The sequence below is a fragment of the Anas platyrhynchos genome, chromosome 1, assembly GCF_047663525.1.
Source record: "Anas platyrhynchos isolate ZD024472 breed Pekin duck chromosome 1, IASCAAS_PekinDuck_T2T, whole genome shotgun sequence".
Classification (NCBI taxonomy): domain Eukaryota; kingdom Metazoa; phylum Chordata; class Aves; order Anseriformes; family Anatidae; genus Anas; species Anas platyrhynchos.
Genome location: NC_092587.1, coordinates 188093576 through 188108378, shown reverse-complemented (window position 1 = coordinate 188108378; position 14803 = coordinate 188093576). Strand labels below are relative to the sequence as shown.

Genomic DNA, 14803 nt, shown 5'->3' with positions numbered 1-14803 from the left:
CCTAATTTTGTTTTGCATGTGTCACAGTAAAAGAATATTTAAAGGAAGAATATAAAGGAAGAAAAGGCAGAAACTTTTCAAGTTGATATAGAAAATATTTCTCAGTCATGGACAGCAGTGCAATCAGCACAGAGATCCCTGCATGAGAATGTAATGAGCAAGTGAAGATTATTGGCCAAGCAGAAGTGGGAGTCTGCCTCTCAGATGTACGGGGACAATTTTTGGAAGACCCAGAAGGTGAAGACAAGGAGCTTCCACTTGACAGAGCAATGTAGAGCCCAGTGTTGGGATATACAAGAAGAGATGACACACTCAAAGGGGTGATCTAAGAAAAACATCTCTATCAAAGCATTTGAACTGATATTAACATGGTAGATTATATTTATTAAAAACGGAGGAAAAAAGTTAGCAATAATTGATACATTATGCTGAGTGCTTGAAGGTTTTAGGTGTATGTGCAGACAGGGAATGGCATACCTTCTAAAATTTTGTAGAAAGAATGTGCAAAATTTATACAGAGATGGTAGGATGTAAAGAAAAGACCATTTTAAAGAAAACACCCTGATTATCGGCTCAAGGGAGAAGCATGATGGCATGCTTCTCTGCACTCTGATTACAGAGGGCTGGAAGGAGAGCCTTGCAAGAAATGGCAGGGGTGAGACAGACTCTGCATCATATTATCCTAAACTGAGAAGTCACTAGAGTGAAATAGGTAAAAAGGTAAAGGTAATAAAAATAAGTAAAAAATGTCTTTGTTGTTCCTTAAAACCTGTCTTGGTGCCTTAAAGTAAATCCATAGCATGTTTGGCATTTTCTGGCAGAGTGGTTATACCAAAATCGCTTGAGATATGATTTCTTTTTAACCTGTGGACTGGTTTCCATAAAAATTCTTCTTATTATTCTATCGTTCTTTTACTACCCGTAGTGAGTGGCTGATTTATCTTAAACATAAAGTAAATTAAATAGTTTTGTAATTTTCTTTTTGTTGTGCAGCAATTATTATAAAGTTACTCAAATTTTACACTTAAAAGAGACAATTGAACAACTTCCAAAAAAAAAAAAAAAAAAGCACAGAAAATTATATTCATGTCCCAGCAAAATTTAAAAGATAAAGATTCACATTCTGTTGAATGACTCAGCACACTTGCAGCCAAGTTCTTGCACTTAGCATTGGCAAAATATTGTAATTTTCTAACATTAAATTACTTTACTCCCCTATGCCTCCCTGGAAATCTCTCCCCTCAAACTTTATATCAAATGCTAACAGTACAATATTCTTATTGCTGAATAAATCATAAATATATCACAAAATATGACATGAATTTTAAAATTGCCCACTAGAAGGCAGAATTCCCTAGCTTTATGTTTTACAAACTGGACTGATGACAGCTTTCCCTCTGCTTGGTATTTAAATAACAATTTGATGGTAGTTAAAATAATCTCAGTTAAATCATGGAACAGGTGTAGATTCATTATTTTGGTACTTGTAAAAGCAGTATTTAATATATAAATATTTATAGCTTTTTAAATGTAGTAATAATGTGTGCGAAGACAAAAGTGTCAATGTTATTAAAAGGGGCATCATGACCAAAAACTTTAAAAACTCCAAGTTGCACCAGGGGAGATTTAGGTTAAAATTAGGAGACATTTCTGCTCAGAAAGAGCAGTCAGGCACTGGGACGGGTTGCCCAGGGAGGTGGTGGAGTCACCGTCCCTGGGGGTGTTCAAGGAAAGGTTGGACGTGGTGCTTGGGGACAGGGTTTAGTGGGTGACAGTGGTGGTAGGGAGATGGCTGGACCGGATGATCTCGGTGCTCTTTTCCAACCTTAACAGCTCTGTGATTCTGTGCAATGTCGAGACATAGGGATGATTGCACTGCATGTTCCTGCATCATCTCAAACTCCTGACAGACCTTGGAAGGACAGACTACAGAGACCCAAAGTCCTATAGAAGAGAAGATCAGTGGTCCAGGATGGAAAAGATGCCTGCCTAAGCATATCAGCAGCTCCATTTTCTGCCAAGCAGTCAGCTGTGGGTATTGCAACAGCAGCAGGCTGGGTCGCTTCGCTATATTTTCACTTTCTGTTGGTGGATTCCCGGTTTTCCCAGGCAGAATGTGCTGGGGATCTGTGGTGTCAACCACTTCAAAAAGAAAAGCTTTACAAAATCAGCGATAGTGAAAGAATATCTGAGAATTGAAGAGCGGGAATCCTTTAAACGCTGTCCTGGGAACGGAGATTGCTATTAATAATTTGCAAAGACAGGGAGTGAATGTTCAGCTGGAAACAGCCTTCCCTAGGATTGGAAAAAAATTGTTCCATTTGTTCCGAGAGATTACAGGGCTGCTGAGGTATGGCCACGGAGGGGATGCCTGCAGCCTCTGCATGACACTGACAGAAAGGCTGAGCTTGTGGCAAGCAAGGCACCCAGCTGAAGAACTCTCCACGCCTGCACAAGGATGCAAGAAATCAACCCCGCAGAGACCAAAGGGCAGGTGAAAGGCTGCAGGCTGAGCCTGAGGGCTGCTCTCCTGGCACAAGCTGGCCATGGGTCTGCTGTGCCTGCAGGGAGCGTGGCCGGTGCCTGCCAAGGAGCAGGGGAAGGGCAGCTTTCTCTTCCAGAGACATCCACGGGGTAAGGGATGCAGGCCGACCTCTCCGATACACAAAGTTTGTGAATAGGCACTGTCAGTCTTTCTCATTAGTTTGGGAATTTCAGTCTTTGTTACTGATGAAATGGTTAATTACTCATTTATTTGGTTTCCTTGATCCTCTTGTTTGTTTTTCGCCCCTTCAATTAATTTCTGCTAATGAGATGTTTATTTGATGTCCTTTAATTCCCTGTTGTTACACAAACAATATCCCAGCTCTCAGAGTTTTCTCTTTCAATTTCTCTCTTTTTTTTTGCTTTTATAGCCAGCTATAAGGTCAAAGTGCTGAGTGAAAAGAAACCCAAGCACGTTGATTCTGTGAAAGGCCACTGAGATCCCAAAGAGAGAGAAATAAATTCCACCACCCTTGGAACCACAGAGGCCACTTTACATAATCAGATACAAATTTTCTTTCTATTCTTTCTTTCCATGCATTTTAGTTATATAATGAAATTAAAGACCCGTTATTAACAGGTCTTAAAAGTCCACTTTGCACCAAAGTCATCCTTTTAGCCCCTTTCTCTTTTCTAAGTAGGTTTTGTGATTTCTTCCATGTGTCCTGCATGCACCTCAGAAGGCTTTCAGTTCCCAGCCTTGCCTCTTTGCTCCTTTGTGTGTAACTGAGACTTGCCAAAGATGCAGCTGCTGGCTAGATGGGGATGAAGTCAAATCCATGAAACAGTCTTTAAAACTACATTCAATTTATACTATACGATGAGATAAAAAACAAGATGTATTCTTCAGGATCAAAAGTGCCTTGTTACCTTTATCACCAAGCTCTCTGAAAAAGGTCGGTCCTGGTTTGGCTTTTGTAACATACAGCAGTGCAGCATCCACCTCCTTGAAAGACACAAACAAGAAAATAATAAAAAAAAATGGTTTTAAATGAGAAGTCTATTTAGTTAACTAGCAGAAAGAATTCAAGTTCTTTTGAAGACGAAAGGAACATTTTGCTTACCTTTTTTGTCAGTTTCTTGGCTGAGGCTTTACCTATAATAAAAAAAAAATCATCGTTCAATAACAAACTCTGACATTAAACTTTGATCAGGTTCTGTGGCATTTCTTCAGATTTTTATGGGAAAATGCTAACTAATTTGAAACAGAATATTTTGCAGCAGGCAGTTTGTTTCTAATTCCCACAACGATCCAGAAAGGACAGCATTTAAAAATAATCTGAGCAGTCTGTTCAAACGTTTTTCAACCTTGACGAAACCCCAAACCACCTCGGTATCTGTGACTAACGCACGGGTGTGATTTCGCGTTCTGCGGGCTACCAGCGCGGTCACACAGTAAGGTTATACAGTGAGAAACAACTGGATTATTTACAAAGGGATTTGCAGGCACACATAATGCAGTCTGAGTACTCAAAAACTAAGAAAACACAGGGGAAAAAAAAGAAGAAAAAAAGAAAGAATTGATATTTCTGTGAAGCAGAAGTAAATTGACCAACTCTTCCTCCTGAAACAGCACCAGGGGAAACCATACAGGCTCGTAGTGTTTATCAGTAGGTTCAGTGTACATTCAAACGGGGAGGTCACTGTGCAGTACAAAGCTGTACTCCTGTACTCCTGGCTGCAGATCTGTGATGTGTTTTATCAGTGGGACTTCTCAGCTGGCTCGGAAACCCTGCAGCCACAGACCGGCAGGCGCTGCGCTCCGTCACTTCTCCGGCCACCCGCCCTATCACACCGCCCTGTCTCCTCAGCATTTCTCCTCAAACGAAGCTTGAAGCCCCGTGTCCTTCACTCGTGCCCCTCTCATGGCTCCTTTCCTTCACCTCCAGCTCTCCTGGACTCCAGCCAGCCTCTCTCTCCTCCTCACTGACGCAGCGCGAGCCCAGGCAGAGCTCCTTGCATCTGCTCTCGGGACTGATGCCGCCGGGTACAGCCGCCGTGCTCGGGCTCCAGGGCTGCTTCACGGGCATCTCTCATCCACAGGGCCCCCAGCACAGCGCTGCCGGTTGGGAATGGGATGCGACAGGGACAGCCTGGTGGGCTGCGGTTAACAACCTTCTGCCAAGTGCTTTCACATAGCTTAGCCAAAACGAGGTGCGTTCTCACCAAAACTGCACATTTCTGTAACGGTGGCAAAAGACGTGCCCAGCTGCAGGGGGACCCCACTGGCAACTTTTGGCTTCCAACCTAGGGAGCTGCTGGAACACCTCAGCCAGCACCAGTCTGCTTTTCAGCATGGGCAAGCCAGTGCCTTGGTCTCTGCTCCCTGAGCTGGCAGTAACATTTTTGCTGAAAAATTCCTCCCCCCAGCCCCCAAATCAGCCTAAGGCAGGCACCTGGCACATAACGTTTCAACCCAAATGTTTGAGTTTGACAAAAGTTATAAGCAACTAAAATTAGGGTTTTATAAGTGGAGTGTTGAGTGACCCCAGCAACAGGTGCTGCCAGCACCACCTGTCACTGCGTATGAATACATTTTTGTGCAGCCCGTGTACATGTATTTGCACACGCACATATATAAAGCCATGTGCACAGATACCTTCTAGGCCAAAGGAAACACAAAATCCACTGCTCTGCCTCATTTGAGATAAAAGAAGACAGGCTACCAACAGTTTGGGAGAGCGAGTAAAAATCCCTATACGCAGCAGGGCTGAGTTCTGAGCAGTGTAACACCACCGTAGAGCATCTTAATGAATGGCTGTTTAGCAAGTACTGTGATTCAGATCTCAGCCTTGAAATGTCGCCTCCTCTGTACGGCGCATTTCAACGAGGAATTAAATCACACTGTGGCAGCCCTTTCATCTCAGGAGAACCCACCAGGCAAGACGCCTTCTAAGAGGGAATGAGTCAGGCTGCGTGTCCACAAACAACACACTCTGAAAGGAAAAAAGGGAAAACCACCCTGCAATGATTTTCACCGAAAATGCTCCTTGTATTTGTTTTGAAGCCAGCCACGCACCCTTACTTGGTTTGCAGCAGCTCTGCTCCTTCCATTCTCCTGGTGGCCCAAGGAGCACCAGCTCCAGGAGGACAACCACCACTGCAGTACTGTAGCAGGCAGCAGCTGTTTGCCAGCTTCCAGGAGGATGACGAAGGAGACGAGCTGAACTCTGCAGGCTGGAATGGCAAAGGCATGGATAATTGATGCAAGAAAGTGCTGGGAGCTGCAGTTTAGACACTAGTTGGCCAAATTCGTGAGGACTGGTTAAGCTTGTGCTTCTCTTCACCGTGCTGAGTAACACCTCAGTTACTCAGTTTTAGGGGATATATCCTCAGTGACAATAACACTACCTCAATAAAAATTAGGAAAGGAGAGGAGAATCTGTTGTAGACGTGTGGATCTTCTTTTCTCCAGCCAGCAGAGTCACAAATGCAGTTACTGAGAGCTCATGCACAGACCTGTGGCTGCTGTCAACACTTCCCCTCTTGCATTCAGCTACGGCCACCCTCCAGGGGAAGGTTAAGATCTTAACATGCCGACCAACCTGTTTCAGAGGTGAAAAGATGGTAACAGCAATGGTACAGAGGTGCTCATGCTACCAGACTGGGGAATACTGACTGGGGAATCTTGGCACAAGGAAGAGGACCAACAGAGGAGACGAAGCCTTTGCTGAGTAGCAGAGGAGAAGGAGGATGAGAAGGAGGAGAAAGAAGAAGTGGAGGAGGAGGATGATGATGATGAAGAAGAGGAGGAGGAGGATGGGCTTCAAAATAAAAAGTTCTTATAATGTAGGGGAATGAAAATAGCATTCAGATGTCAGTAAGCATGTGTGCTGGCACACCAGCATTTCTTTTTTTTTAAAGAAACACCCAACAACCCACACCTGACATTTGGGGCACTGGTGTTATTTTTCATATTGAAGTTTGTGTAAAGTATTAGAACACAATCTTATAATAATAATAGAATGTAAACTGTAGAATTAATTTCCTCCAGTAACTACTTGCATATTTTCTAAGAATTAAGTCCAGTTATTGGTAGTGTCACCACATAAAATCATCTGAGAAGGTTCAAATCTCAGCTTTCACTTGGAAATGTTACCTACTTTTATTGAGCCACTTGTAATATTCCTTGAATACTAATTCAGCTCTTGGTGCTTATTCTTTCAATTTCTTGACTCACACATCACACATGCAGCCCTCTGATGAACAACATAATTTAAGCCCTTATTCCCTAATTCTTCTTTGCAAGAAATACACTGCAAATGTAGGAACAGTTTTCTTAACCAGTTCAGACACTAAAAAAATGCCTCTTCCTCTTTATCAGCTAGATCTCAGTGCTGCTACTCCTGACAAATGGCCACAAATATACAAGGCTCTAAGTCTTTCTCTGAGGAATACAGGCAAGGATATTATTTGTTGGAACAATTTAACGTAATAAGTAAAAGAACCACATGATGCACTTCTCTTTAGTTTTATTCTTTTACCTTTATATATTTTTGCTAATAGGAAAATTAATGACATATGAGAAAACTTTATTATAGTAGAAACAGTCTTACTTTGATATCAGAAAAAGAAACTTGAATTTTTTATTGTTTTGAACAGGAATGAATGGGAAGAAAGATTTTTTTTTTCTTTCCTGTACGTCTGCCAAGACTGTGATGGAATTCTGGCTTGAGGTACACTGAGCATTTTCAAGGGTCTCTACCTATTTTACAGATGCCATCATTCGGCTTTCACTATCTACAGTGGATCCATGGAACAACCACGAGGTACTGACACACCTTGCACAGACAAAAAAAGCCATTCTAGCTTTTTAAGCTGAATGAATGCTGAGTCTACCTGCAAGCAGACAAATTCTGTGCTGTTAGCCAAGAAAGTTAGCTGACAACTGTAATTAAGAAAACACTGCCAAAAGCAGCTACTTCAGCTTTAATTTGCCCTCGGCAAGCCTGGGTATTTTGTCACATACATTCCTTACAATAGAAGGGTTTCCATCAGCTATCAATTTTTTACACTGAGATGTAGAATGAGCCCGACATCAATGTTAGGATTAGCGTTAGGAAGGGGCTGAATTAAACAAGTACCCACTTGCACTCCGTAACAGCCATTTACACCCGCGCGGCTCAGGAAGGGCTCAGATCTGACAAAAGATGTGCAGAGCCAAAGAATGAACAAAAATCACTAAGATCCACAATTACAACAACAACAACCAAATGCCAAAGCAAAAGCAGAAAAATTACTATCATCAATGATAGCAGAGAAAGTAGAATTTTACATGTCTCAGTATTGCTCTATTTTGCTAATATGGAAATCATCATTAATTTTAAAAGAAATCTTCCTCCACAGACTTAACCTCAAATTGGAACAGGACAAAATAGGGATCTTTCCTTAAGGGAACAACAGGCTCCTGTCCCTCTTATCAGCAATGTCACTGAGAAGGTTTGCCCACGATCTCTCTTCAGCTCTACTTTAGATAGACACAGTGACAACCAAGTGAAAAAAAAATGTCCTCACAGTTTTTAAATTTTAGATAGCAATCATTGCTATCCTTGCTGAAGTTTGACAAGTTCAAAGTCATACTAGGGACCTAAGAAATTACTTGTTTTTCCCAGATAAAGTAAGACGACAACAGTGTTCTGTGTGTCACAATTTAATAAAACTTTCGTTCTGCAAAATGATGGATGAAACGGACCTTTTAGATCGGATGGGAATTCAGCAGAGTTTTAATCTGCAGGCTCTGAGGATCAGGGCCTTAATCAGAAATGCTGTGTGCAACGCACGCTGCAGCCTTTGCAGAAGAGCCCATGCTGCGGCCTTGCCTGCCATTGGGAACAAGGCTTTGTTTTGTTCCCTTTTAGCCCACTACCAACTTCCACACAAACCAAACTCTGCAAGTTCAACCCCTGAACCCCAGTGAGCTAGGTTAGATAAGAATCATGGATACTGATTTTCTCCAGGACACCTGGTTATTTATTTTTGAATTAGCCTAAAATATAAGATTATTGAAATTCAGTAGCTTGTACTGAATTCCTGGCTCTTTTTATTATTAATATTTTTATATGATACTGGACAGGTAACTTATCTCAGCAAGTTCTTTGTTTACCTTGCTTCTTTACATGCTCAGCTCTTAAAAGCAAACACAATCTTTTCCATGCATTTTTAAAGACCTTACTGTTAATGAAACCAATAATGTAAAGGGCACAACTCAAGCCAGTAATTACTTCTTTAAAGTCTCCTTTTGAAATATTGGTGACAGAGATAAACCAAGAATAGACAAAAAAAAAAAAAAAGTCTTTTGAAGGCGTGACAAACCAAGCGGTCAGATTCCTATAGCTACCGGCACACCAGTATCTGAATAATAAATGAGAGCACTATTTAAATGAATTAAGAAACCACTTCAGCTAGAAAGCTTTTACTGAATTAGGGCATTGCTCCATTGAAACATAATTGACAGAAGTCATTTCAATCACACGAATTAGTGAATTGAACCACCTGAATTAAAATCTAAGTATGCCCAGTGGAAAAGGCAATTTACAATAACAGCAGCTTCTGATATGCTTTACCAAACAAGCTTTGCATCTGTCCTTCTTTATTTAGAGCAATCATCCCTCCAAGGAAATGAGAAATACACGGTCCTGGGCGGGGGCCAGCACTGGCAAGTGTCCATCTCAGAGGAGCAGTTGCATCAGCCCTAGCCGGTGCAGGAGGACGTCTCTGTGAGTCAGGCAGCCTGGGGTAAGAGGGGTGGGAAGCTGATGCAGGGAGGAAACATCAAAGGATGACACAGCCTTTTAGGAAACCAAAAGAGACTGAACATTTCAGATATGCCACTTTCCAAAACCCGTTAAAGGGACAGTGGCATGTAGTTACCAATGTTAACCAGAATAACCCATGGTGCCGGGTTAAAACCTCAGCTTGTGATGCTCACCACCGAGCACGCAAGCACCTCTGTCCTCTCTGGGGCTGTAGCAGCAGCCTTTGGGAACAGCAGCAAGAACAAGGGAGCCACTTTTCCATAGGTATTATCCAGGGAAGGTGACTTGCTCCTTGGTCTGCTCTCCATCCTAATAACATACCCAGGATGCAGACAGGAAAAGTTTGAGAATATGCTCAAACTCCCAGGCTTACCATCACACGTGCACTGCTAATCCTTGCAGTGTTATATAGCATACAGAAGGGGATTTCTTCCAATACAACCAGAAAGTGTAGCAGCAATCCAGGCTGGGAAGGGCTAACTGGAACTGCAATTCGACAGCTCTCCGTGTCTGCAAGCAACGGCAGCTCTCAGCCACGGCAGGAGCGAGAGATGTGAGATAAGACTTCACAGGTCTTATTTCACACATGAAGAGCAAGGAGCCAAGCAGAGCATGCAGATCTCTGGCAGATGAGCAGCTCCCTGGAGGAGAGGCTGCCAGCCTCCTGTGCTGGTCTGAGGTCAGGACTAGAGGCAGCATCCTGAAGGAAAACTTTTCTTGTGTGAAATGCAGGGCTCCAAACTCCCAATTCAGTGCCCCATGCTTGGTTGCTCTGGCTTCATTTAGATATCTAAAAATTAGATGCCTAAATCTGAGTTAGTGGTTTCTATGGTGCTTTGCTATAACTACGATGGTCTACAAACATACGTAGAAAAGGGTGTATAATTAGCTCAAAAACCTGCTGCTCCTATTTCAGGTCTGAAGGAGAGCTCATGTGCCCAAAAGCTTGTCTAATTTTTCCAGCTTACAGCAGCTGGTCTAATAAAAGATATTATCTCTGTCTACAAACCTCATCCTGACTGATGACTCCAGGCTCCCTTTATAGTCAGGGGAGAGAACAGACACAATGAAAGAGCAATTTATTCCACATGGAGAGAGGTGTCTACTATGGGCCTTGGACTTACCTGCTTCCTTCCATAACTTTAAAGAGATCCTACAACCACTTGCTCTGGCCTGACATTCACTTATATATGAACAGAGTAGATGAATACTTTTGCAAGTGGTATATTAAGAATTTTATCAGGTGCAAAGGGGAAAGTGGATTACGGTACAAGAGGTGGAATGGGCTGCATAACTGGAGCAATAAATTATTGTAAAAGACAATTACCTGGAAGGAGCTGTACCCATAATGTATGTTTCAGAGACCAGAAGGGTGGAGAATGACTCCTGCCAATCTCCAGAACAGCATAAGCTAGACTAAGCCTTCAAGAAGACTTTGAATTCATGAACTTTGTTCCTGCTGTGCAGTGAAGAGGAGATGATTTCTGTAGCATTGCCGTGCTTCATGTTGTCGTCTCCTATGGCTAACAAAGACTAATTTTTCAAGTATAGCAGTGCTGGAGCACGTGCTAGGTTGAGGTACAAACAACAGATGAAGATAAACTAAGATAGCCTCGTGTCACTAGAGGTTTAATTCTGCTCCTCTACTAGACAGTGGTGGAAGTCAGGATCCGTGAACTAAGGGCTCTGCAATCTACTTTAAGGGGGGAGAAGATATATATAACAAAAATGAAGAGGCAAGTGAGAACAACAACAATGAAATGACAATTAAAAGTTTAACTGCATGCACAACGTGAGAAAATTGCCTCTTAATTGTAAACAGAGATGAATTTGGATTCAAAATGAGAATGTGTGCCTATCAATCATCCCACTATCAAAATGAAGGAAAAGGTCAACAACTTAACAGCAACAGAAATTTATTCTAATCTCCTGTATATGACTTGATTTTAGCTTATGTGCTCAATGTAAAGCTGCCATCATTACTGTAGCAACTATCCTTGTTGTATCTTATTCAAACACTTCTACAATTTGTACTCTTCCGTATGTATCTGAAGATCTTACCTACTGTGCACTTTTCACGAGTTTTGCAAAATGTCACAAAACGTAAGTACTATTAAAGGCAACAATATTAAAGAATACAAGAATATAAAAAAACTTAGTTATCACAAGTTGGATTCACATGCTGGCATACGTAAGAGAGGTACCAGGTGAAGAATTTGTCCTTTGCATGGGGATTTATCAGTAACATAAAGGTACCTTACTTATCCTTAAATAAGGAGAAGAGGCCTGTGTCAGTAAAGAGTAAGTGGTTTTGTTGCAGTAAGGACCCAAACTACATTTCTTTACTATGGACAATAATCCCGTCTTTTATTAGAGAGGACTTTTTTTTTCATCTCCTTGCCTGGACATAATTTATACCCTAAACAGGAACTGCAAATCAGATCAAACTGTACCAAATTACATCAAGTAACTGTGGTTTATTTATTGTGCTCTGATATGTAACAAACACCCTGACATGCAAGAATGACAGATAACAAGGCCAGAAAAGACCACATGGGCCACCTACTTTGTCCTGTTGCTCCCAGAAGACTTTTGTTCATGCTTTTTCACCGGTTTATGTACACACAAATACACGGTCATGTTTGAAAGATAATATTAATACTAAACTGGAGTTTGGGGTTCAAAAGATGATAGCGACATTCAACTGCTATGTTTATGTAGTAGTTTGCTTTTTCTTAAACTTACACAAACTTAAGTACAAAAAACATGAAGGTGATGTTGATATTGCTTATTCCTACTGGAAAAATAAAAAGAAAGAAATGTAATAATATAACTAAAAAAATAAAATTGGAGACATTTTGTGAAAAATTTGAAGCTTTTTTTTGTGGTATCAGCATGAAAAACGCAGTGCTGTTACCATAACTCTGTTCAGATGTAGGGCATTTATAGAGCTTGTGTCCAAGCAGTAAATAGCTGACAGATCAGTGCATCAAGCCAATTTAAATTACTGCAGTGAGCAAGTAACTAGGAGCACTGACATTTCACATAAATCGGGTGTGTTCTCAAGAGTGCTGTAAATATAAAATGCTGTGTAGATCCAGTTTACATAGTAGCTCACTGTTTTTTCCATTTCACCCTATGACATATCAAATTATTTACACCATCATTAATGCTTTCTTTTTTGTTAAAACAATATTTTTCTTTTAAAGATTAATTTATTTATTTTTACAGCAATATGCAGTAAAAGTTCTTAGAATCATTGCTAAAAACGTTCCAAGGGATGACACCTGATTGGAAAAATACAATGAAATTTTGTTAGAAGTCACAGTTTGGAAAACTTCTGCTCATTATATCCCAGCAATCCTTAGTGAGACCTTCGGAAAAGAAAAAAAAAGGTGGGGGGATGGCTGATGTCCACCTGCACAGCTATTGGGAACTCTGGAAATCTCATCAACAGGATACCTGACTTCTATTGCTGCACTATCCTAATGATGCTGGTAATCTCTCATCCTGTTCCACTCTGCTGTTGCCTTGTCCTTCCATCAAACACACATAATTTGACTCCTTCAGGGCTGCCTTACATCCTTCAAAGACTAAATGCATCCTTCCCAGCATCTTGTTGCTCTTATCTGTTTTCCAGAGGTAAAAATCTCTAGGGAACATAGCACAAAGAGCATCTTTTTGGTGACTGCAAAAGATGGCCTCAGGAGGTTCAGAGAAGTTTGTGAGAGGCTCTGTGAAGGAAGGTTCCCCTGTGGTTAATGCAAATTGCACAGCCATTTCTCCAGCAAAATGCATTGCAAATGAAAATTTGGTAGGAGTGGTTTACAGACCACACAGTTCTGCTGCTGCCCAGATGGACCTTGATAGGGTGAAGAAATGGATCAACAGGGATTTCATGAAGTTCAGCAAAGGGAAATGCCAAGTCCTGTACCTTTGGAGGACTAAACTCTGGGTAGCAAGTGGCTGGAACTGAGTAGCTGGAAAACTGCTTGGCAGAAAAGGACCTGGGGTCTTGGTGGACCAGAAGTTGATAATGAACCAGCAACATGCCTCTGCACCACAGAAGGTCAAAAAGCATCCCGGGTGGTGATCCCTCCCCTCTGCTCAGTCCTGGTGAGACACAATTGGAATGCTGTGTCCAGTGCTGGGCTTTCTGGTACAAGGGAGACACAAATGTCCTGAACATACAAGTAAAGTGCCAGGAGGATGATTAAGGGACTAAAACATCTGGCATACATGGAGACTGAAAGGGCTTCAATTGCTTAGTCTTGAAAAGATAAGGTACATGGGGATCATACCAGTATCTATAAATACCTGATGGGAAGCAGCAAAAACAACAGAGATAGACTTCTAAGTCATGTCAGCTGTATGGACAAGAGGCAACATACAGACATTGAAATATAAGAAATTTTATTTAAGCATACGAATGAACTGTTTTTTATGGTGAGGGTGTGGTCAAGCACTGGAACAGGTTGCCCAGAGAGGTTATGGCGTCTTCATCCCTGGAGATATTCAAAACCCAACTTGACATGGTCCTGGGCAACCTCCCCTCACTGACCTTTCTGGGATAATCTCCAGGGCTCCCCTCCAGCCTCAGCTATTCTGTGATTCTATGAATGAATGCTTGAAGACTTTTGTTTCCATGAGGACTATGAATACAAGACACCTCTCTAATTGAATACAGTCACCTAACTGAGTTTGCAACAGGAAAACATCAGTTTAGGTGCCTGTGTAACTTACTCTAACACTAAGTAAAAGCAATAGCTGGTAGGTTGCATGTGGAGATTTAAGATTCCTACCCCCTTGCTTATACCACAGGCAACAACATTCTTTACTATGCGTTTAAGGCTGTATCCTGGTTTACATCTCACTGACAACTTGTGAAGAGAGAAAGAGCTATTTTTGCTTTAATTCTTAAGATCAGAGACCACAATATACTGGATTTAACTGCGAATTTGGACATTTTATTGAAAGGAAACAGTTCTACATTGGTAATTTTTGTTAATGAGAACTCCGTGTTTAAGATCAAGGTCTAGGACATTTTGTCTTACTGTCTAGAGCACGGTAAACACCACAAAAATTCAGAACACTATTATATTTATCTTCCAGAACATAAGCCTTATTCATGAACAGGCCATTGACATTGACTAGATGTCTGAGTGTGCTCAGTACAGTTACAGAACAGTTATACTGCAGTTAATTTCTAAATTATAACCAATATAAATTCTGCTTAGGAATGAAAGGATCAGCTGAACATGCACTAGATGGTTTGCAGTTCCTGTATGGGGTGACTGGGGCTAGCTTCTCTTCACCTCTGTCTTGCAGCAGACTTCTCTTGAAGAAACCATAAATGCATTTGTACAATAGGACAAAAAGGGATGAAATCACTTTCTTTACACATTTAGATTTTAGGTATCTTGAAAGCATTTAGTAAATTAATGACTGCCTTTTTTGAATGTGGGTATGTGGAACTTCTAAAATGTGACAAATCAAAACGAAAT

General features: G+C 41.3%; 2 protein-coding genes across 4 annotated transcripts in view; both read right to left on the bottom strand.

The window, feature by feature from the left end:
- Positions 1–14803, bottom strand: part of MICU2 (mitochondrial calcium uptake 2) — a 146620-nt gene that overhangs the window by 32138 nt on the left and 99679 nt on the right. Inside the window, exons 3-4 of the mRNA XM_027469067.3 lie at positions 3609–3640; positions 3415–3490 (exon numbers count right to left, since the gene is read on the bottom strand). Coding sequence (XP_027324868.3) covers positions 3415–3490; positions 3609–3640 — 108 coding nt within the window. The remainder of the gene's footprint in view (positions 1–3414; positions 3491–3608; positions 3641–14803) is intronic.
- ZDHHC20 (zDHHC palmitoyltransferase 20) overlaps positions 1–14803 on the bottom strand; it is a 201005-nt gene that overhangs the window by 86599 nt on the left and 99603 nt on the right. The gene's annotated exons all lie outside the window — the stretch shown is intronic.